This window comes from Acipenser ruthenus, chromosome 21 (assembly GCF_902713425.1).
Source record: "Acipenser ruthenus chromosome 21, fAciRut3.2 maternal haplotype, whole genome shotgun sequence".
NCBI classification, from domain to species: domain Eukaryota; kingdom Metazoa; phylum Chordata; class Actinopteri; order Acipenseriformes; family Acipenseridae; genus Acipenser; species Acipenser ruthenus.
The window spans coordinates 31,606,412-31,628,449 of NC_081209.1; the positions used below are offsets into that span (position 1 = coordinate 31,606,412).

General features: G+C 42.6%; 2 protein-coding genes and 2 non-coding genes across 4 annotated transcripts; 1 reads left to right on the plus strand and 3 right to left on the minus strand.

Annotated features, from left to right (window-relative positions):
* Positions 1–3,684: 3,684 nt before the first annotated feature.
* On the minus strand, positions 3,685–4,409 carry LOC131699171 (mesoderm posterior protein 1-like). Its single transcript, XM_058995600.1, has one exon. The coding sequence runs from the start codon at positions 4,407–4,409 to the stop codon at positions 3,744–3,746; it is 666 nt and encodes a 221-aa protein (XP_058851583.1). The 3' UTR covers positions 3,685–3,743.
* A 4,534-nt stretch (positions 4,410–8,943) lies between these two features.
* On the plus strand, positions 8,944–9,031 carry trnastop-uca (transfer RNA opal suppressor (anticodon UCA)). The gene has a single exon. It is a non-coding gene; the product is annotated as a tRNA-Sec (tRNA).
* Positions 9,032–12,461: 3,430 nt separating this feature from the next.
* trnastop-uca (transfer RNA opal suppressor (anticodon UCA)) lies at positions 12,462–12,548 on the minus strand. The gene has a single exon. It is a non-coding gene; the product is annotated as a tRNA-Sec (tRNA).
* A 7,109-nt stretch (positions 12,549–19,657) lies between these two features.
* On the minus strand, positions 19,658–21,126 carry LOC117429712 (mesoderm posterior protein 1-like). The gene is made up of 2 exons (XM_034049528.3): positions 20,100–21,126; positions 19,658–19,922 (listed from the first exon to the last, which is right to left on the minus strand). Exons 1-2 carry the CDS (start codon positions 20,910–20,912, stop codon positions 19,869–19,871), a joined length of 867 nt encoding a protein of 288 aa, XP_033905419.3. The 5' UTR covers positions 20,913–21,126; the 3' UTR covers positions 19,658–19,868.
* Positions 21,127–22,038: the final 912 nt, after the last annotated feature.

Sequence of the window (22,038 nt, forward strand, 5' to 3'; positions counted from 1 at the left end):
GTACTGTACAGGTAATGTGTGTTCAGAGAGTCCTGTACTGTACAGGTAATGTGTGTTCAGAGAGTCCTGTACTGTACAGGTAATGTGTGTTCAGAGAGTCCTGTACTGTACAGGTAAAGTGTGTTCAGGGAGTCCTGTACTGTACAGGTAATTACTGCAGATTCACACAATTTAGCATTGTAGGTCTCCCCCTGGTTATGCAACTGAAAACAGCCCTAATGTGCCTCCTGTGTGTTATTTTGAGTCAGCCTAGCTCTGTGTAGCTCAAGCAGTCTGAAGCTCAGTCTGATTGTATTAATAACAGCTGTATTGAAGTTTGCAGGGACGGAGACCTCCTGCAGATTTCAGGGAAATGTTTTCATAACCTTCTGGGAGTGTCTGTTATTTAAACGGTTTGAGTACTGTAGTGTTAAACTGGCTGACACTGTTAAAAATACTGCAAATATAGTAAAAAACATATCCAGATGTGGGAGAGCTGAGCCACTCCCTCTCAACAGCCAAAGCAACATCATCATCACAGTTCAACTTTTAAAAGAGCTTGCAGTGTCCAGACACGGCTGCTTTTAAACACAGAGCAGTTAAACCCTGAACACAGTATATACTATACTGGCACTGAACAACGTCCAGTTGGAAATATCAGTTTATTACACTATTTTGTAACTTGTATATACATTTTTAACTACAGTTTATTGTATATTATTGTTTATTGTGCTACAGTTTATTGAACAGATTGCCTTCAATTAACATGTGAATGACATCGAAATTGCCTTGTGATATAATATCAGATAGAAGTAACTGGCCTTGTGAAAAGATAAAACGCAATTCATGCTCGTTAAATATCTGCACAAGAGATAAAAGAATTACACAGATAACGCTGAAGGACAGCACTGTTTACAGGTACGATTGCATTGCTTATGCCTCTATGAATTCAAGTGGTCTGTCAAATCTGTTCTCGACTGTCCTGGATACATGAACTTCAGTCTGAAAAAGGAACTTCGTATTAAATTACTATTGGCGCACTAAAGCCTGTTAATGTGTATTTTCACAACAACCATAATAATTAAAAAATGCCCTTTTCACGAGTGACCTTGTTGGCAAGCAACACGTTTAAATGTGAAGACACTGACTTGTGTGCAGAGAGACTGGCCGGACTGTTCAGCTGTGTCTGAAGGAACGCGCTGTAGGCTCGTGATATTTCACTCTCAGACATGAGCACTAATGTCGGAGGAAAGAGCGTCGCTGCACCGAGGGGCGATCGCTTATGTCGGGGGAGAGGGCGTCGCTGCACCGCGGGGAGATCGCTAATGTCGGGGGAGAGGCGTCGCTGCACCGGGGAGATGTAACCGTTTTTCTCCTTAGTTGCACGCTAGGCTCTGAAAGCCTTCTCGTGTGTCTGACAGCATCCATCTCCGCTATATCTCTCGCTCTGACAATCAATCAATTCGATATGTATTCAATCTAACTATGAAACTATACCTTATATATATATATATATATATATATATATATATATATATATATATATATATATATAATTCACAACAGCATGTACAAGCAGACATATCTAGATGTTTTTCAGAGTGCTGTTTTTAGTCGATTTAAAATCAAATATCACTAAAGATGTGAAATACATTATGTTTGTTGTACTGTACTGGAATTAGGGAGGCAGTGAGATAATATTCGATAATTAGCGATGACCCAGCTCTGTGTAAAGTTAGCCCAGTCTGACTGCATATCTATGGAGTGCGTTTGCTGAGCTAATGGGCTTCATTTGTTTGCTAAAGCAGGAAATCAAAGGGCTGTAAGTGTCAGTTACCTGGGGTTCTTCCCCGTCTTCCTTTCCACCCCTCGGGAGGTTTGTTTGCGTGAAGTCTTTAGAAGTCACATGACGTTTTCAATTGGCACATACCTGTAATGATGACTGGGTGTGTTTTAACCCTAATCAGGCTTTCCTAAGTAAACTCGACACATTTTAAATCGGTATGTGAGTGGGGGGGGGGGGGGGGGGGGGGGGGGGGGGGCTGCAGTGCCATCAAAGGATCAGAAAGCTCCAGTTCAATTAAAATGGAGTCTACATTTTAGAAGGAAAGTCGAGAGACACCACATTCTGCTCTGCAAGTGACATTCCGCTGCAATAACCACATATTCACCTAGAACTTCAAAAACACTCATACGTCATACATCTTCAAAAACACTCGCACGTCATACATCTTCAAAAACACTCGTACGTCATACATCTTCAAAAACACTCGTACGTCATACATCTTCAAAAACACTCGCACGTCATACATCTTCAAAAGCACTCGTACGTTATACATCTTCAAAAACACTCGTACGTCATACACTATCTCAATCGTAAGGGTCATTATGTCAAGTAGACAAGAGCTTCGGCTAGCTTCCTCTGAAACAGAACACAGCTACAAGACTTCAGGCCAACTCAATTGCAGTCACCGTTTAAACGCACTTTCACTGTCTGTCCTGTTTAATGCAATAATACAGTGAGGTTACACTGCCGTTGTTTTTCACATTAACAAAGAGCTGTCCGAAGGGGACTGCGTATAGATAAGGGCTCTTGCACATAACCGATAGAAATATCTGTGACATTGACAGAGACGTCACGTTGAATCTTTCCAACGTACAAACGTCTTATGACTCATAACGTAATGGTGAATATCAGTTACATCCCGGGTAAGTGAATATCTCTGTGTACGGTGACGCTGACTCCACCAGTGCTCTGCAGGTAATGCGGATGCATTAGTACTGCGCAGTCTTGACATTGTTAATGGCGCATGAACGCCATGAACAGCAGACCAACGCAGACGAGGACAGTGCAAGCGCAGTCAAGTCTGTAATTAACAAGAAGGTGAGCAGTAAGCAAGGGACCATGGCTGTGTTTCTGAAGCTCAAAGCAAAAACTACTTTTGGAGAATGTAAACGAACTGGGCTGTCAAACACGTGAGTATTGCTAATATAGAGCGCAGAGACACACCCTAAGGAATGCATTGCCAGAGACAAACGGCAGCTCCACCCATAGATCCTGTGTCTGTGTATTAATGTGTCAGGGTGGCTCTGGGGCAGTGGTGCTTTACTGTGGCAGTGAACTTCCTTACGAGACAATGCAGCTTTAAGATGCTGGCAGCTCAACTATGAACATGTTTTCTTTGGCCTTTTCAATTTGAATTGTGATTTCAATTTGAATTGTGATTTCAATTTGAATCGTCTTTTCAATTTCCACTGCTGTTTGCGATGCAGACAATAAATACATTGAATGTTTTAAGTCCTTTATTTATCTGTATCATCAATATAAAAACATATGTATCTTATTTACAAATATACAATAAGTGAGCAATACAATAAATAAATAATTCACAGCAATAACAAAAAACATGACAAGAATAAATTAGAGAAGAGTAATATTGTTAAGATTGATTCAAGTGTCGTTTCTCTTCTTTATATATTTATAATGTACAGTTTGTTCTCAGCACCGTCCGGAATGAAACTGCTGCTGTGGAGCCCAGCACTCCACTGGAACGCTTTCTGTGAAGAGGCAGCTGTTGCTGTTGTAACTCTGCAAAGACAGAAAGAAAAGAAAATCTGAATAATCATTCAGGACTCAGATATGCATGATCCTAGATGAACTCATATTCATCCATAATTACAGACAGCATGCTTTAGGAAAACTGGCCTTGCCTTCCAACATAGAATTAAAACATATAACAATAACAGTTTGGAATCATGCTATGCTAGTATTGACATACCTCCCATGGCTGCATTGTAAGTGCAGGCAGAGGATATGGCATTGCAGGTTCCATGCTCACATTGCCATCAGGCTGCTGGGGCTGGTTTGAATGCCAGCAGTCTTGGAGCTGGATGTCATCCTGGGGTCCCTCGGATCTGTCAGCCCCTCTTCTCTGGGACGGGATCTCCTCGCTCAGCCCCAGCTGCTCGGACAGGTTGGAGATGTAGCGGATGGTCAGGCGAAGGGTCTCGTTTTTGGTCAGGGTCTGTCCTGCTGGAGCCACGGAAGGGGGCAGGTAGGTTCTCAGGTGGTGAAGAGCTTTGGTCAGGTCCCTCATCCTCAGCTTCTCTCTGTCGCTGGCGCTCTGCCGCTTCTTCCCAGGGTACTTGGACCTGGACCTTCTCTTGGTCTGAACCAGGGGAAGGAGGCTCTGTTGTGGGTAAACCTGGCTGCCAAAGTGAGTGTCACAGTCATAGGCTTCCTGCCTCGCCCCACACTGTAGAGACGGAGGAGAAAGGCAGCAGGAGTCGATGGAAGAGGCCGGTGAGAGGCTGCCGCTGCTGCTGTAGTAGCCAGAGTCTGACCTGCTGCAGGCTTGCTCAAGCAGAGCATTGTAGACCAGGACTGTCCTGTGGTTCTGGAGCAGGAGCTGAGAGGCAGTGGAGTCCATGGCTATAGTGTCTCTGTTACTGGCAATGCTGGTGGATATGCTGAGGGACGCTGTGCAGCTCCTCAATTTATCATGGATTGAGAGGTGCCAAGTTACACCTTCACAGCCCGGATCAGGACATCAAAGCAGCAGAGGAGAGAGCATGGGGAAGGCAGGGGGTCCCTGAAGTGAGTTTCCCAGAATCAAAGTGTGAGGTTTAGCTGGAGCAGGATATATTCATAGCTGTGAGAGATGGGATTCAATCCACATTCATTACCATTTTTAAAATGTGGAAACACACTTCTCTGCAATAATGATGTTGATCAACAAACAGCTAGAGCATGCAGGCAGGCTAGTTACGCTAGTGTGTACTCTGAAAGATTTGAAATATGTTGTCATTGATTGTGAGTAACGTCTTGACTGTTGTAAAGAGTGGAAGTTCAGACAGAGTAGAAAAGGAGCATTAGGAAGCAACGTGATTGTGTCAAATAGGAAATTAGATTGTCACCCATGGGTTAAACAGCAGGGAGGGTGTCTAACAGTGAATCAGGCTTCAATGCCAGAGCTACAGAATGAGCATCTCTTCCAGAACACACGGAGAAACATTGGAACCCTATCCTGCCCTGTAACACTTGTAATCCCCTTGGATAAAGACGTCTGCCAAATAAATCAATAAGAATATTACAGCTACAGTGTGTCTTATTAATATTAATGAAACAATCATAACAGCCTACAGTATGAATTCATGTCCTGAAGATAATGGTAAACCGTGAGCAATGGCTCTATGGATAGACAGAGGGAATGTTTGTAGGAAAGAGACTGATTGATAGAATGTGTGTTTGTGTAAATGGGAAATGTGTTGAGTAAAGACAATCACAGCTCCTGATGAGCAGTTATTTAGTGTTTGTTATTTACCTTTGCACAATAATAGACCCGTACGTGCCGATCCATGACCTATCTATCTGTAGGGCAGTATTTTCACTGAGTCAGTCCAGTGCTGCAGGCGCGTCACTGTTTCACACCTTCTCTGCGGCTGTGTTTACGCAAGAGCCGGACGTGTCAACGAGAGAACGAGGTTCTGCAATGGAAATGTAAAACTGCACGCGTTACTTACTTTAAATATTATTAAGTGGAAAGAAATAGAGCAAGCTGTGAAAAAAGCAAGGGCTTCATCATCTCCAGGGCCTAATGGAGTTCCGTACAGAGTGTACAAGAGTGCTTCAGGAGTTCTACGAATTCTGTGGAAATTGATGAAAGTGGCATGGGAAAAACAGGTTGTACCAAGAGCATGGCGCCGAGCAGGTGGAGTCTTTATACCTAAAGAAAAAGATTCTACAAGCATCAGTCAGTTTCGTCCCATTTCCCTATTAAACGTAGAAGGCAAGATTTTCTTCAGCATTATTGCTCAGAGATTGTCAGCTTACCTATTAAAGAACTGCTTCATTGACACTTCAATACAAAAAGCGGGCATTCCAGGTTTCCCAGGTTGCTTAGAACACATCAATGTGATCTGGCAACAAATTCAATCAGCTAAAAAGGAGAGGAAGGAGCTCCATGTGACATTCCTGGATTTGGCTAATGCATATGGTTCAGTGCCACATGAACTACTTTGGGCAGCATTTGATTTTTTCAGTGTACCGATGACAATAACAAATTTAGTGAAAGCCTATTTTGGAGATTTGCAATTCAGTTTTTCAACTTCAGAATTCAGCACTACATGGCAATGCCTAGAGGTTGGAATAATGGCAGGATGCACCATTTCTCCACTGGCTTTTACCATGGCAATGGAAGTAATCATTAGGGCATCAAAATGGGTAGTAGGAGGAGAGCGCTTGGCTTCTGGAATGCGACTACCACCAATTCGAGCATACATGGATGACATGACAACCATGACTACAACAGTAGCCTGCACTAATCGATTATTGGGCAAATTAACCAATAACATTGAATGGGCACGAATGCAATTCAAGCCCACTAAATCAAGGAGCATCTCTATAATTAAAGGCAAAGTAGTAGATAAAACATTCTTCATTAATGGTGAGGCAATACCAACAGTGTCTGAGAAGCCAGTGAAGAGTCTTGGGAGATGGTACGACGGGGATCTAAAGGACACAGTTCGTGTGGGAGAAGTTAGACAACAAGCAGTGGAAGGGTTGAAGAGCATAGACAGCTGCGCTCTACCAGGTAAACTAAAACTCTGGTGCTTTCAGTTTGGTCTACTGCCGAGGTTGCTGTGGCCACTGACTGTGTACGAGGTTTCTTTGACAACAGTAGAGAAGCTGGAAGCTTTAATCAGTTCATACATCAGGAAATGGTTGGGAGTTCCACGCTGCCTCAGCAGAGTGGGACTTTATGGTAAAGGAATACTGCAGCTACCAGTCTCTGCTCTAACCGAGGAGTTTAAGTGCGCCAAGGTCAGACTGGAAATGACATTAGTAGAGTCACGCGATAAATGCGTAAGGGAGGCAGCACCTGTGTTGAAAACTGGAAGAAAGTGGGCGGCAAAGAAAGCTGTGGAAGATGCAAAGGCTGCCCTTCGAATTGGTGATATCATGGGGCAAGTTCAGCATGGAAGAGGGGGTCTTGGTTTCAGTTCAACTCCTCCTACATGGCACAAGGCGGCCCCAGCTCAAAGAAGGAAGCTGGTAGTCAACGAGGTGCAAAAGCAGGAGGAGAGGATGAGGTGTATAAAGGCCATTTCCCAGGCCAAACAGGGAGAATGGATGAGATGGGAGAATGTGGAACAACGCAAGATTGGCTGGCAAGACCTATGGTCAATGGAACAGAGCAGGATCAGTTTCCTCATCAGGTCAACATATGATGTTCTCCCATCACCACAGAACCTAAAACTATGGGTAGGAGAGGATCCCTCATGTCCTTTGTGTTCATCACCTGCAACATTAAGGCACATTTTGACAGGATGTAAGGTGGCTCTTAGCCAAGGACGGTTTACTTGGCGCCATGACCAGGTGCTGCGATGTTTGGCCTTAGCATTGGAAGACAAGCGTAACATGACCAATAAGTTGCCACCTGTTCCATCAAAACATTACACACAAAAGACAACATTCCTCCGCCCAGGAGAGCAACCACCAAGAAAAGGTGTTAAAACCAATCCTCGCCCAGGACAACTGGAAGCTGCTAGAGACTGGAATATGCTGGCAGATGTTGGTCAACGGCTTATTTTTCCACCTGAGATTGCCACCACTAACCTTCGACCAGATATTGTCTTGTGGTCTGGATCAGCACGCCTTGTTCACCTGGTAGAGTTAACAGTGCCATGGGAGGACGCTGTAGATGAGGCGTATGAGAGGAAGAAACTGCGGTATGCTCAACTAGCCACTGAAGCGGAACAGCGAGGATGGAGAGTTCGGGTTTACCCAGTGGAAGTGGGTTGTCGAGGATTTGTGGCACATTCTACAACCCGGTTTCTCAGAGACGTCGGATTCAGTGGCCAAGAGTTGCGTCGCACAGTGAAGAACTTATCTGAAGCAGCAGAGAGGAGCAGCAACTGGCTGTGGTTGAGACGGAAAGATTCTGGCTGGGGACAGGTAAGTAAGCTGGGCTGAGTTGAGTGGGGGACGGAGGGGGGTGATGCTGGGACGCCAGAATCACCGTCGAGCCCTCTTGAGGTGTCGTGGGCTAGTCGACGAAACACTGAGGATGGAAGGTGCCCACTTGAAAACCCCAGAGATGTACCCTACTTAGCTCAATCCAGACGGTTGTCATGCTGATGCGCTGGGGAGGCCGCACTTTGGTTGATCCCCGGAGCCAGCATCGCAGCCGTTGTGTGTGCTGATGCGCCAGGGAGGCAAAATAAGCTGATCCCTGGAGCCAGCATTACACTTCAGCCATTAACACCAGACAGAAGGATATCTACATCATCATATGGAAGGAAACGTAAATGGATGGAGACGCATATGGATCACATTAGTTTACTGTAAAGCTACGTCTTAGTTGGTGCTTATCTTGGCGAGAGCCGAGTTCAAATCAGCATGAAGTTTTAACATCTACTCTCGTGTAATGGAAATCTTACAGGTGAGTCGCTCTAAATGTTATTAACAACAAACACATATTGAAAAACAAGTACTATAAATGTGAATTTAAATCAAACTTAGCGATACACATGAATTTATTTAAAACGATAATGAGAATAAAAATAAAAATATAAACACAGACAGGTTTGACACAGAGATTATGTGATTCCCAGAACTCTAAGCCATGACGTATTGGTATGAAGTATTTCTATGGATAAATGAATCAAATTTAACAAAGTTTCTGCGTCATTTAGTCATCTTTATTTTGCATATTCCTGCACGACACCTTACTGCGTTTCATTTTTCTTATTTATTTATTTATTTATTTATTTATTTATTTATTTATTTTTAAAGAAACTGCAGCGTTTTGGAATCGGTACAATTTGAGTTATACCGAAAGCACATACTAATGTTCAGCTTCAGTCCGACAGCATACGCGTTAAATGACAATATCTTTGTTCACTTAAAATGTATCACTGTAAAGGGGAATTCGTCCTCATCAGCCCGCACAGGTTAGCATTGCCCGGATGAGCCTCGGTGGTCCGGGGTGCAGGCTTCAAACCTGGAGCTGCTTAGCGGCAGAGCGGCTCAATTCCTCCTTGCGGGGTGAAGTCGGTACAGATATCTGTTTACGCACGCTGCTTACAGGTGAACAGTGCTGCTGATTCCTTGGCGGAGGATGCAGCTCTGTTCATTTATATGTATTTGCATGGAGGCCACGGCATTGGGTTCGGTGTGAGATACTTGGTAATTATCACAGGGTCAGAACGGGTCACTTGGAGTTTTTTCAGCTTGTACTATGAATCACCTAACGGTAGTCTGTAGGTAGACACGGATTTATTACTAGATATGTATGTATTGTTTTATTAAAGCATGCATTTCTTCTTTTTATTTTGGATTGTGTTATTGCGATACTACGGTTCAAGAAGATAAGCGCAGCTGTAGCTGTCGAGATCCGTCCAGCACGTTCAGGTGTGACCTGACACTTCCACAGGCCTCCCCGAGTGAACAGCTTCCCAGCCTGAATAACACGGACTGTGTTTTCTTTTCAAGAGAAAACGAGAAACAGCAAGCCGCTCGTGTATCAAAGACAATTACCGGACCCCATGCTGAGTAGCTCGTGGATTTCATATTGTTTGGTGTATTTATTTAAACTTTAGATTTCCATGCCTGTTTGTTACTGTAATGTCTGGCGTTGCGTGTTTTTATTTTATATTTATTTATCTTATTAAGTTATATTTGGTAAGTTTTAATACAATAACAAATAATAATAACTCATCTTTGTACAATACAATATTCTTTAGTAACTTGGAAACAAAGCTAACAGGAATCCGTTTAACGCATGTAATACTGACAGCCTATATCGCGATGTGTGTAGATTGGGATGCTTTGCAGCTGTTGGGCTATTGCAAGACAACATGTAAAATGATTATTTCAAAAACAATTCAACAGCGTGTTTTTTTTTTGTTTTCTGGCTTTATTAAACTCACATAATATACATAATAAATAAATATATAGATTCAGATAAACACAACAATTTGAAAATGAAATGCTTAAATAAAATAAATATTTGATCTCTATAACACAGTGTGCTGTGTTATAGTATATAGGCCCTACTAATATAATAAATATGTTTTTGTACAATATTTTGACCAAAGTTCTACATATTTACAATGCATTTTAAATAATCTTTCTGCTTTCAGTGTACAGTGACTGGAGGTGCTTTTTTATCATGAGAGATGCTCCACAGAGTGTGTGAACTCTTTAAAATGTGACTGGCTGTTTCTTCAGATCCTCACAGTGCATGGCTGCAGCTCCTGCAAGAAGAACTCTCCCTCAGGCTGGCTCTGAGTGTTCAATGCATGGCAGTAAAACTGAGGAAGACAAAAAGTAAAATTGTTATTTTAGTGAACGTAGAAAATACAGTTCAGCATATTAACATAAACATTGCACAGATTCCCATACCAAAGATACAGAACTGTGATGAAACAATATGGATGATTTATACAGCGTTTGCCAAGTGGCCCATGAGTTACTAAGAGATAGTTTTTTGTTTTACAAAGGATTATAAAACCAGTATCTGAGAATATTCTCATGTTTTCTTAAATTATTTTAGATGAAAACAAAATGCATATCTTTAAAACAAATGCTAGAAAAGAAAGGACATTCCCATACCTGATTCAGATGAGGTTGTTCTTGAAAAGACAGAGGTGGGATTTGGAACTCTGGATGCATGCTTAGCTCTGTGTTCTGACTTGGGAAGTATTCTTGCTGCTCCTGAGAAAACCCCAGCCCTTGTGCTGAAGACCCAGACAGGGAGCTGTACTGGCAGGATCCCATTCCCTCGTCCTGCTGTGAGCACGCTGGCATGGAGCTGTACTGGCAGTATCCCATTCCCTCGTCCTGCTGTGAGCACGCTGGCATGGAGCTGTACTGGCAGGATCCCATTCCCTCGTCCTGCTGTGAGCACGCTGGCATGGAGCTATACTGGCAGGATCCCGTTCCCTCGTCCTGCTGTGAGCACGCTGGCATGGAGCTATACTGGCAGGATCCCATTCCCTCTTCTTGCAATGCACCCTCTGGCACAGCGCTGGACTGGCAGCACAACAGTTCCTCTGGTAAAGTGGGGCACCTCGTGACGTCAGCCCCTCTTCTCTGGGACGGGGCCTCCTCGCTGAGCCCCAGCTGCTCGGACAGGTGGGAGATGTAACGGATGGTCAGGCGAAGGGTCTCGATTTTGGTCAGGGTCTGTCCTGCTGGAGCCACGGAAGGGGGCAGGTAGGTTCTCAGGTGGTGAAGAGCTTTGGTCAGGTCCCTCATCCTCAGCTTCTCTCTGTCGCTGGCGCTCTGCCGCTTCTTCCCAGGGTACTTGGACCGGGACCTTCTCTTGGTCTGAACCGGGAGAAGGAGGCTCTGTTGTGGGTAAACCTGGCTGCCAAAGTGAGTGTCACAGTCATAGGCTTCCTGCCTCGCCCCACACTGTAGAGACGGAGGAGAAAGGCAGCAGGAGTCGATGGAAGAGGCCGGTGAGAGGCTGCCGCTGTAGTAGCCAGAGTCTGACCTGCCGCAGGCTTGCTCAAGCAGAGCATCGTAGACCAGGACTGTCCTGTGGTTCTGGAGCAGGAGCTGAGAGGCAGTGGAGTCCATGGCTATAGTGTCTCTGTTACTGGCAATGCTGGTGGATATGCTGAGGGATGCTGTGCAGCTCCTCAATTTATCATGGATTGAGAGGTGCCAAGTTACACCTTCACAGCCCGGATCAGGACATCAAAGCAGCAGAGGAGAGAGCACGGGGAAGGCAGGGGGTCCCTGGGAAAGACTAGGTGTGAGATGCCTGCTACCATGGATAAAACAGACAGGAGTGTGGGGGTGTGGGCTGGGGGTGGGGGTGGGGGTGGGGGGGTGACACAGGAGACAGAACTACATGGCAAAGGGAAAAGTATGATAAGGTATTTTATCAAAGGGATTAGACCACATACAGAGGGGCAGCCATCCTCAGACCCAGCACAGTAGCACATTAAAGAAAGACATGCTGTATGTTAGGATAATAATAATAATGTGTATCATTGTCACTAGTTTAAGCAGTTTTTGATTCCTATACTTAGTCCCAATATATGAATCTTCATATCCTATTATACTACAGGCATGTCATATACTGTACCCTATAGCCCAGTATAGAGGAGGGGCTCATAATATGCAACACGTTCCAGGGAACTTGTAATAAATCACAACACTGTGTTATTTCAGTACTTTACATTTTTTTATACATTGTATCACGTTTAAGTTGAATGATACTGATGCCTGTTTTTTTTTTTTTTTTTTTTTTTTTTTTTTTTGTAACACCAGCCTTGAGTTCCCAGCCTTGCCTAATATCACCCGCGGTGTCTCCTGCCACCTTGAGCCCAGCCGTGCTTTCGATGGGAACTCGCACTGAGAAAGCACGCGACATGAAACAAAACCAACTGCGTAACCTCTCGAGTTTTTATAGTACAGTACTGCAAAACTACCAGCAATTGCGTATTTTAACATTAAAACGCGTCGCCCGAAAGGTGGAATTGAACCACTCTGCGGCTAAGCAGCTACAGGTTTGAAGCCTACACCCCGGACCACCGAGGCTCATCCGGGCAAAGGAATAGTTTACGTGCTATGAATATATACCTTTGAACAGTTCATCATCCTGCAGTTATGGTGTTATTTAAAAAAAATAAAAAAAATGCTAAATTAACATAAATTGACATGTATATCGATAAAAGAATAACAACTTTAACACAAAATAGCTCAATAAGATCAATTACAAATGATATTTTATTAAATTCAACCGACCAAAACAAAAACACAAAAGGCCATGATGTTTCAATATGCAAAACTACAGCAATCTGATTGGTTAACTGGGAAAAGAAAAAGGTACGACCCAGTCCAAAGGTACATCATGTTGAGCCGTTGCGTACAAACGTCCGTCACTTACAGGTTCGGTTTGTGTCTCAAAAGTACAGGCCCTCACTCAATTTATATTCTGTATATACCCTTTGTCTTTGCATGTATTCCTGCCACTTGGGTCAGTGGGTTATTTTTATAATTCTTATTTAAATCATGGGTTATTTAGCAAATTTAAAAATACAGTATTACTTTATATTAACATTGGGTTATTCACATAATAAAGGCTTATGTAACGGAGGATAAATGTAAGTAAGTCTTGTACTGTTAGCGCAGCGTTTTGCGCAGTTGCCACTGCTGATAGGGAGTGAACCTAATATTAGGATCGCTGTCAGGATGCAATATTGATGAACGTTACTATACATGGCTTTTTTATTAGTGTTTTATTTTTTTGGTATAAAGCTTATCATCATCGTGTAACAGCTAATCACGGAAAGCTCCGTCTGCAACGAAACCATTCCGGGATTCATGTTTTCAGGTGAGTTTGTTGCCCCCCCCCCCCCCCCCGATTAGTTCCGTATGCATTTTCATTTAATATTATTTAACATAAAAGTCGTTATTTTTGATGAATACAAGTATACTTAGCATAATATGTGCATGATATACAGCTGTATCGTTTAAACGCAGCTACAATATGTATACTTGTGTTATAGTTTGATAAAACTTTGCAACATGTGACTGCTAACGTGGATTGAAAGTAAAAATCTGTATTTGTGCAGCACATAGAATGTAATAAACATAAAAAGTGCCGCAATATTGTTTTCAAATCTGTTTTATTTCTACCGATCGATTCTGCACTTGATAAGAAAAAAAAGACCGTTGCGACAACGCCGTTGTCTCGTTATGTGTGATAGGTAACGGATAAAATACATACACATGCAATTATATAAAAACACAAAACAAAATCAATAGCTAATTAAGCCACCTGTATTGCTTGTTAAAACACATTACCGGTAACCTCCTGTTATTCGTATGAATAAACAAGCAGGCCTAGCGGGCGGTCAGCAGGGGTCTCCCTTGAGCAGGAGCAGGGTTTTTCAAAAATGAATTTGCATTGATTTACGTTGTTAACCCCTGACACGTCTGGGCTCTTGTGTTATTCAGATGGACTCGGCACCCCAGATTCACACGTCTGCAAATGAAGTGTGTCACCTAGAACGTGCGAGCCCGTCACACTTCTTTCAGTCTTATTTAGACAAGTGCCCCTGGATAAGTGTTGATTTGGGAACCTGGTGCATGTGTCAATCACACTTTCAACCAATACACTTAGAAATATGATCGTGTTATTATTATTACCGTTTGCGTCAGAGCAAAATAAATAATGCATTTTTAATTGAAACAAGATAATGCTAATATCAGGTATCAACTCATTTGCACACATATTAATATTAGAACTGGAATGTTTTCAACTGTATCGCTTAATTTTTGACAGTTTGGATGAGCAGATCCAACCTACACAGTACATTTTAAACCCTGTTTCACACGCCACCTCATCGCAAAGATTGGAAAGTTAGCATCATTTCTATTTGTGGGACACACATGTCCCTTACCTTAAATGGTTAAAAAAAGGTTTTCTGCTGGAACCAAACCATTAGCAGACCATCATTTTGGACAGATCTCTTGAGCTGTGGTGGTCACTGTTGTCCCCGTTGCTTACTTGACCTGGACACTAACAGGATTAGAGCTTTGAAGGTCAAGAGCCAGACTTTCCTTGCACTTCAGAAGGGATGCCTGCAGCTCGTTAAACATTTAATCTGAGGATTCATTTACTGGCGAGCATGTTCTAACAGCTGATACCCCCTTAGATCTCAGAGGCCAAAGTGTTAAACTGGAGTAGACAGTCCAGTGTGAATTATAGCAATGTGTGTGCTGGGCTGAACTGTAAACCGCATTCAGATTCACACCACAACTCAATATTACACAAACCTCTTCCAGAGAATAGAAATGATGAATTGAAATAAATAGCGATGCAGGGTTATTAAGTGTAGACATGCTTCCACATTTTGAGGTTGTGTTTTAGCTGATCTTCTCGTTGTGTTTTTCGCTGAGGTGTGAAGTGATGCTTGCAAAGGCCACAGCAGCACTAAAGGTGGGGGGTAGGTCATTAGGTAACATTCCCACATAAGAAGTGAGATATTTTACCCATCAGATTTAAAATAGCAGAGATGGATGGTCTGGGAATTTGAACCTGTTCATGCACATGCAATTGTTAAACTTTGCTAGCAAAATCATCATATGTTTTCTGACATTTGAACACATATTTCCATGTTTCAATATGTGCTGTAGTATTATTACAGGTTCTATATTTAATTAAAGCATTATGACACGTGTACAAGCTTACATGTGCCTAATGTGAAATTATTTATCTAACAATACATACATCATAATACTAGTAATTGTTATTATTGACCGTTCGTTTTTTTATTTTTTAATTTAGCTTTACTACAGCTTTCCTTTAAGTATATTTACATTGAATGAAAAACTAGACTACTTAACATGACTTACATAAAACATTCAAGCTGGAGATTTATTTGTCAGTAAACATGTTTCAGCATTGCTGTATATCTCAGAGGCTGAAGTGTTAAAATGGAGTAGACAGTCCAGTGTGAATACCAAGGAGCTGTGCCAGAGAGGAATGTGAATCACAACCAGCTAAGTCTGTGTTAAAAACCAATAGTACACAAAGTTACTTTATCCATTTAAAAACACAGAGTCAGGATCGATTCTGAATAGCTGTAGATATGGGTGTGTGCGTTTCAGCGAGAGAGAGAGGGGACAGTATCACACAGATAACAGCTCTGCTTGTTTTTCTGCATTACACTGGTGTGAAGTCACTCATTCGGTAACATTCCCACATAGGAAGGTGCCAGATTTGACTCCAGTTTTTAAACAGAAGACAGAAATGATTTGGGAACTGACACTGCCAAAACACAGACAGCTGCTGAATTATGTTAGTGTCAAAGTTTAAGAAATCCAATTGCAAGCAGCACGTATTGCAATGTGGCATCTTAACCCGTTCCTATGTACAGCACTTATAAAACATGCATTTTGAGACAGCTCTTCTGGAAGCTGACAAACCTTTCTCCCTGCTAAGCAGCTTCTAGGAATGTTAGCTTATAAATACGAAATCTTCTGGTTTGATATTTACATGATACCTTCATTTACCCATTTTGTGGGGGACTGTATATTACATGCAGTGTCTAATAAATGGCATGGCTGAATGTACTTCAGTCTGTGTTTAAAGGCCATGTTTTTAATGTCTAAGTGATGTTTATTTCGGCTCTGATGCAATAAATCAGTCATCTGGGTAGAAATGGTGCGCTCTACGATGTTACATTAGGGGGTAATGCTTCTTGACTCAATATTGTGACTCCTTCCCAGGGAATGTCAAGCATGGTCAGATATGTTTATTAAATGCTCTTTACAGATGTACCGGGGGCACAATTCAATGACATCTTGAGTTGATTTGTGATGTTTTATTACAAGTAAAATATGTAATGACTCACCCATCCTCAGTGATGCTCCACGTCACTCTGAATAATAAGCATCCAGTAAACAGTATTTTTCCAGTAAACAAAATCTACATTTGTTGAAAATGCACTGCTGTTTATTTATGTTGTTCAGGGCCTTGAAACAGCAGTGGATTACAGTAGAGTACACAAACTGTGCATCACCTTAGATTTCTCCTCCAATAATTCCCAGTACCTTCTGTAAGTATTAAATAAACATAGTGATGGCTTCAGATGTTGGAACATCTGAGTTTATATTAATTCCAATCAGATAGATTTCATTCCTATATACACATTACATACAAGGCCGTAGCCAGCTATGAGGCACAGGCCTCGGTTAAAATCATACAAATATTTTTTTTTTTTTTTTAGCAGATGCCTTTATCCAAGGCGACTTACAGAGACTAGGGTGTGTGAACTATGCATCAGCTGCAGAGTCACTTACAATTACGTCTCACCCGAAAGACGGAGCACAAGGAGGTTAAGTGACTTGCTCAGGGTCACACAATGAATCAGTGGCTGAGGTGGGATTTGAAGCGGGGACCTGCTGGTTACAAGCCCTTTTCTTTAACCACTGGACCACACAGCCTCTTATATTTCTGCTCCCTTACACGCTGCTTAGCTGCAGTGCATGGGAAAGTGCCTGTGATTTTTAAAGAAAGTTTAGTTATAGCAACATACTATGCATCACAGTAACACTGCAGTAGTCATTTGTTGATACCCACAGGGATGGGCATTGAAAGTCTGCGTTTAGGAGACTTGTCCAAGTCAAGGTGAAATGCTCCTTGCGTCCAGTCATCAAAGCTTAGTTAACACATCTGTGGTAACTTCTTAAGTTGGGGGGTCTAAACTCTTTGACAGCCTCCATCCTAAGTGTCTAAAGTGTCTAATGTCCTTCATGTCCTCCCCCAGTCAATATACACTCCGTGTGTTGTGTTCTTATCTGCACATCAAATGCTTTGAACAGACTGATAAGACCACCATTAGTTTCTGATTCCCTGGATCTTGACACTGGGTATTTCTAATGAGATGCACATTGCGTCTTTCACACTTGAAGTGGTTAATTAAGATAGAGCCAGTTCCTTTAAGGATTGTTTTCCAGACTTCAGGGTGTGAGTAAGTCACCTTCTCAATCCGCTGCTGTCTGATGATCATTAACAAACCCGTTTTAATTAGCTCGGAGTGAATTAGCAGGCTAATGTTACACACTGAGAAATAACTGCAAAGGCAATACTCTTATCACAGTGAATAGCTGCACAGTGAGGGAATTGCAAGAGAATTACCAGAGTGCTGTATAACGTATCAGATCAACCCATGATTCATTGCAGGGTATTGTTTCTATATGGCTCAGTGAAGAGGATGTTATTTATTCATTGATTTCATTAATGTAGTTACACAATGTCAGGAAGCATTTTTCAATGCCAGCCAATCGAAATTTGGCATCATAGTGGATGAGAATGTATTTATTTTTGACAAATGCAGGTTTGGACATTTAAATGTCTTGTAGGCTGGGTAGCTTGATCATGAACGTGTCGGTCTCTGTTTTGATCCCTTTTGTCATTTCAAACACTGCATTTATATGAACGCTGTGTATTCTGAATATGTGTATTCCCAGTTGTGAATTTACAGAACAATGGAACTACAATGTTTTCTTTTATAAAGATGAAAGGCAGTAATGTACTGTACTCTATTCAGAACTAAATCCGAAGTATTTGGAATAGTAACACTAAATTCCCATTCAGAAGACTGGAATGGAATTCGTATTGAGATCAGCTGTTTCATTAGTATTAGATCAGACGGGTCATTGGGTGTGAAAACCAAACCACAGTAAAGTGTGTCAGACTGCACAGGATGGAAAGATGTTTCATATCTGTACATGAGTGGGGTTACCGAGGCCCCCCCTGCCCTGTAGATACATTCCCACCTTCCATGGACTTTTCCACAAAGCTTAAAAGCAAACAGAGATCTCGATCAAAGGAACTACCAATGCACATCTCTTCAACTAACAAACTACAGTGTGTGTGTGTGTGGGGGGGGGCAACATTTGACATGATTCTTTAATACAAGAGGGCTGTGTGGTAGGATGCAATAATCCACCACAGCGATATTGAAAGGGGTCTCCCTTATAAAAGGAACGGCAGGTTTGCAGTTCCCTCATACTTTTCCCATGGTTATACTTTGCATTTACCATGTCTTGGTTTGCCATGTTTTTTAAGATGCTTTTACCGTACTCTGTGTGTGGGTGGGTGTGCAGAAATAAACCATGATAAATATGTCTCTAATCTTTAAATGGTTGTTTACATCTTTGTTGTTTGTTATGTCTCATTTAATCCTTATCACCTATGTTCTAACCTGTTTCAGGATCTAGCTGGATCTTCAATTTAACAGTAGCATGCTGGTGCCAAAGATAAGGACTTCATTTAGGATGCAAATGACTCAATTTAGCATCATTCCAGAGTCACGCAGCGTTGATCAAAGAAACCCAGGTATGTGTGTGTGGGTAGCTGGTAAAGGCTGCTATCCTGTGTGTATGTAGGTAGGCTCCCTATAGCGTACATTCAAGCTGTTAGAAAGTAAACACTTATGAGGCAGATATTGCTTGAACAGAGACATGGCTTCCCTACCAAATAATGTACCGGCAATTGGTCTGCCCCCCTTTTTTTACATTGTTTGTATTTAAATATGCACATCCATTTAATCACTAATTTAATTCAATGCTAATTGCTCAGTGTGCTACTGTGCAGTTCTCTGTTTGTTGGCCTGTCTGGAGCTTCCCTTAATAAATCACTGCCGGTACAGGCTGCTGTCCTACACTGGTTACCAGGCAGGCAGAGCACTGCTGTTAGGATTTTAGTGTTGGCTCTTGTCTGTGCAGGGTTTGGGTCTGGGGATAGTGGTAGTCTTTGTGCTTTTTTGCCTGCCATGTTGAACGTGTGACTGTGTGAAATAAAGTAGCCAAGTCAGCAGACATCTTTTCTATAGGCACAGTAAAGACCTTTCTGTGAACCAGTCATGTGCTTGAGCTGGTACTGTAGGTTCCCTCCTGATGCCAGGGGGATGCTGGGTATGGAAAGCACTGTTGTATTGTATTGTGTATGGTTTTAGGTCAGGTATAATTGGCTGTTATTCACAGCAAGTCATAACCCAGTTAGGACAATGCTTATGTGAACAATTGCCTCCCTGACCAAGAAGTTTCCTTCACTTTACTATGCTGATTTCTTACAATATCAAAACCAGTAAGAAGAATTCAGAATAACTTTTATAAAAACATTATATATTTATTTCACTAGTATTTACATCAGAGATATTAGATATCAAATATATTATTTGGAGTATAAATAAATTAGAAGCGGACAGTCTTCATGAACATGAAAGAAGTATAAAAAGCAATTCAACATACACGTTTGAAATAACACAAGATAAATAACAAAGAGGAAGATTGTATGCAGTAGATGTTGGTCACTTCTGCTTCAGAACGGTCGAGTGATTGTACGAGATTGATCCTAACTCCAGAACTCCTGTGGGAGGACTTGACTGTTGAAGTCTTCACTGTACATCTGAAAATAATGAAAAGAAAACAGCCTTGTTAGAACAGTCACTCTTTCAGTTTCATTTTCACTATTTAAATGGATAACCATTTCTATGTTATTCTGTAAAACACAAACACATTCGATGAAAGAATAGTTCAAAACGCTGCTATGGTGATAAACGTCAGATAACCATCTTCTGCATACCTGGCATGACTGTGTTGCATCTGAAAACTGTGGGGACTGTAGCAGGGACTCTGTGCTGGAGTCCAGGACCTCATCTTGCTGTGAGCACGCTGGCATGGAGCTGTACTGGCAGGATCCCATTCCCTCGTCCTGCTGTGAGCATGCTGGCATGGAGCTGTACTGGCAGGATCCCATTCCCTCGTCCTGCTGTGAGCATGCTGGCATGGCGCTGTACTGGCAGTATCCCATTCTCTCTTCTTGCAATGCACCCTCTGGCACAGCGCTGGACTGGTAGCACAACAGTTCCTCTGGTAAAGTGGGGCACCTCGTGATGTCAGACTCTCTTCTCTGGGACGGGGCCTCCTCGCACAACCCCAGCTGCTCGGACAGGTGGGAGATGTAGCGGATGGTCAGGCGAAGGGTTTCAATTTTGGTCAGGGTCTGTCCTGCTGGAGCCACGGAAGGGGGCAGGTAGGTCCTCAGGTGGTGAAGAGCTTTGGCCAGGTCCCTCATCCTCAGCTTCTCTTTCTCGCTGGCGCTCTGTCTCTGTTTGCTGGGGTTCTTCGACCTGGTCTTCCTCAGCTTCTGAACTGAGAGCAGCCCTTCCTCGGAAGAGGAGGGAGATCTAGAAGCCTGGACTGTGTCGGGATAGCCAGTGTGAGTCCCGAGGGTGGCTGTGTAGTGCTGGTGGCACGGTGGAGAAAAGGGAAAGTCATTGGATGAAGACGGGGAGATTGTCTCTGGTGAAGAAATGCTGTAGAACTCAGAATCCGAGCTGGGGTAGTTCCAGTGGCACTGAGTGCTGTAGCTGAGCTGTGGAGCAGATATATCCATGTTGTCTCTTGTGTGTCAGTCTGGTGAATGCAATGATCCTGCTCAGGATGCCCTGGTTTTATCCAGGACCCTGAGGTGTGAAGTGACACCTCCACAGGCCTCCACAGCCCTTCCCACACCATCAAAGTCCAGAAACAGAGGCCAGGGTTAGAGCCCAGGGTCCCTGGGAAAGACAAGGCTCTGGAAAGCAAGTGTGAATTTTTACCCCCAAGCAAAACGGCAAACATTTCTTGTCTTGTTTTTTTTTTTTTCTTGCAAACTAATCTATTTTGCATCAGGGTCCTTCTGATGCAGTTTTGCAGATACATAAAAAAAAACCCTGTTTGTTCAGGCCATCACACATGGGACAGCAAACTTACCATAATGCATCATCTTTATATTGGGTTCCCATGGGAAGCATAGTGCCAGCCTGTGCAATGATGAATTCAGACAGTCCAATCAGAGTGTGCAAACGGGGTAAAGTATGATTACTGTAGAGAGGAGTGTGCAAGTGAGAGATGGCTTTGCAGATCTAGTAATCCATAGATGTATTGATAATGTTCTAATTATCAACCTTCATTAGATATTTGAAGATTAATAATAAACTATTCTTAACAGTTTCATCTTTAAACACAGGGAGAGTAGTAGCTGCATTCAATACTGCAGAGAGATGCTTATCAAACCTAATGGAGCAGGAAACGGAAGGGAGGCCATTTCCAATGGACTGGTTCACAAACACAAAGTGGAAACGAAGGCTAGCTGCTGAATGTAACGAGCAATTATGAGTAAAAACAACTGAACAATTTTATCAGCTGTAGGGTTAGGGTTAGGGTTAAGAGCTAGATATTCACTTTCAGAACAAGAAGAAAACACTGTAAAGTTCTAACATTTAATAATGTGTGCATCATGATGATTACGCGAGTGGTGTGAAATGCAATTACTGATTCACGCCGGTGAAGGCACTGTGGTGTCAGGGCTGTGCTTCTCCTATTTAGGTCATTAGAGGTGACAATTCACACTTTAGCTATGAGAACAAAGCCTGGGCTTTAAATAACAGTAATGAGCCCTTCAGAGCCCTCCATGACAGTGAGTCACTCAGCTCTGCTCTGGCAGAGGCTGCAGGCTCATACCTGAGTTTCGGGGGTTA

What these genes read in the sequence shown, in the direction of transcription:
- LOC131699171 (XM_058995600.1), bottom strand. Translation starts at nt 4,409, where the DNA reads ATGGACTCCACTGCCTCTCAGCTCCTGCTCCAGAACCACAGGACAGTC.
- LOC117429712 (XM_034049528.3), bottom strand. Translation starts at nt 20,912, where the DNA reads ATGGATATATCTGCTCCACAGCTCAGCTACAGCACTCAGTGCCACTGG. An exon ending in ATGCAACACAGTCATGCCAG is followed by an intron (nt 19,923 to 20,099) that starts GTATGCAGAAGA and finishes CATTATTTTCAG; the next exon opens with ATGTACAGTGAAGACTTCAA.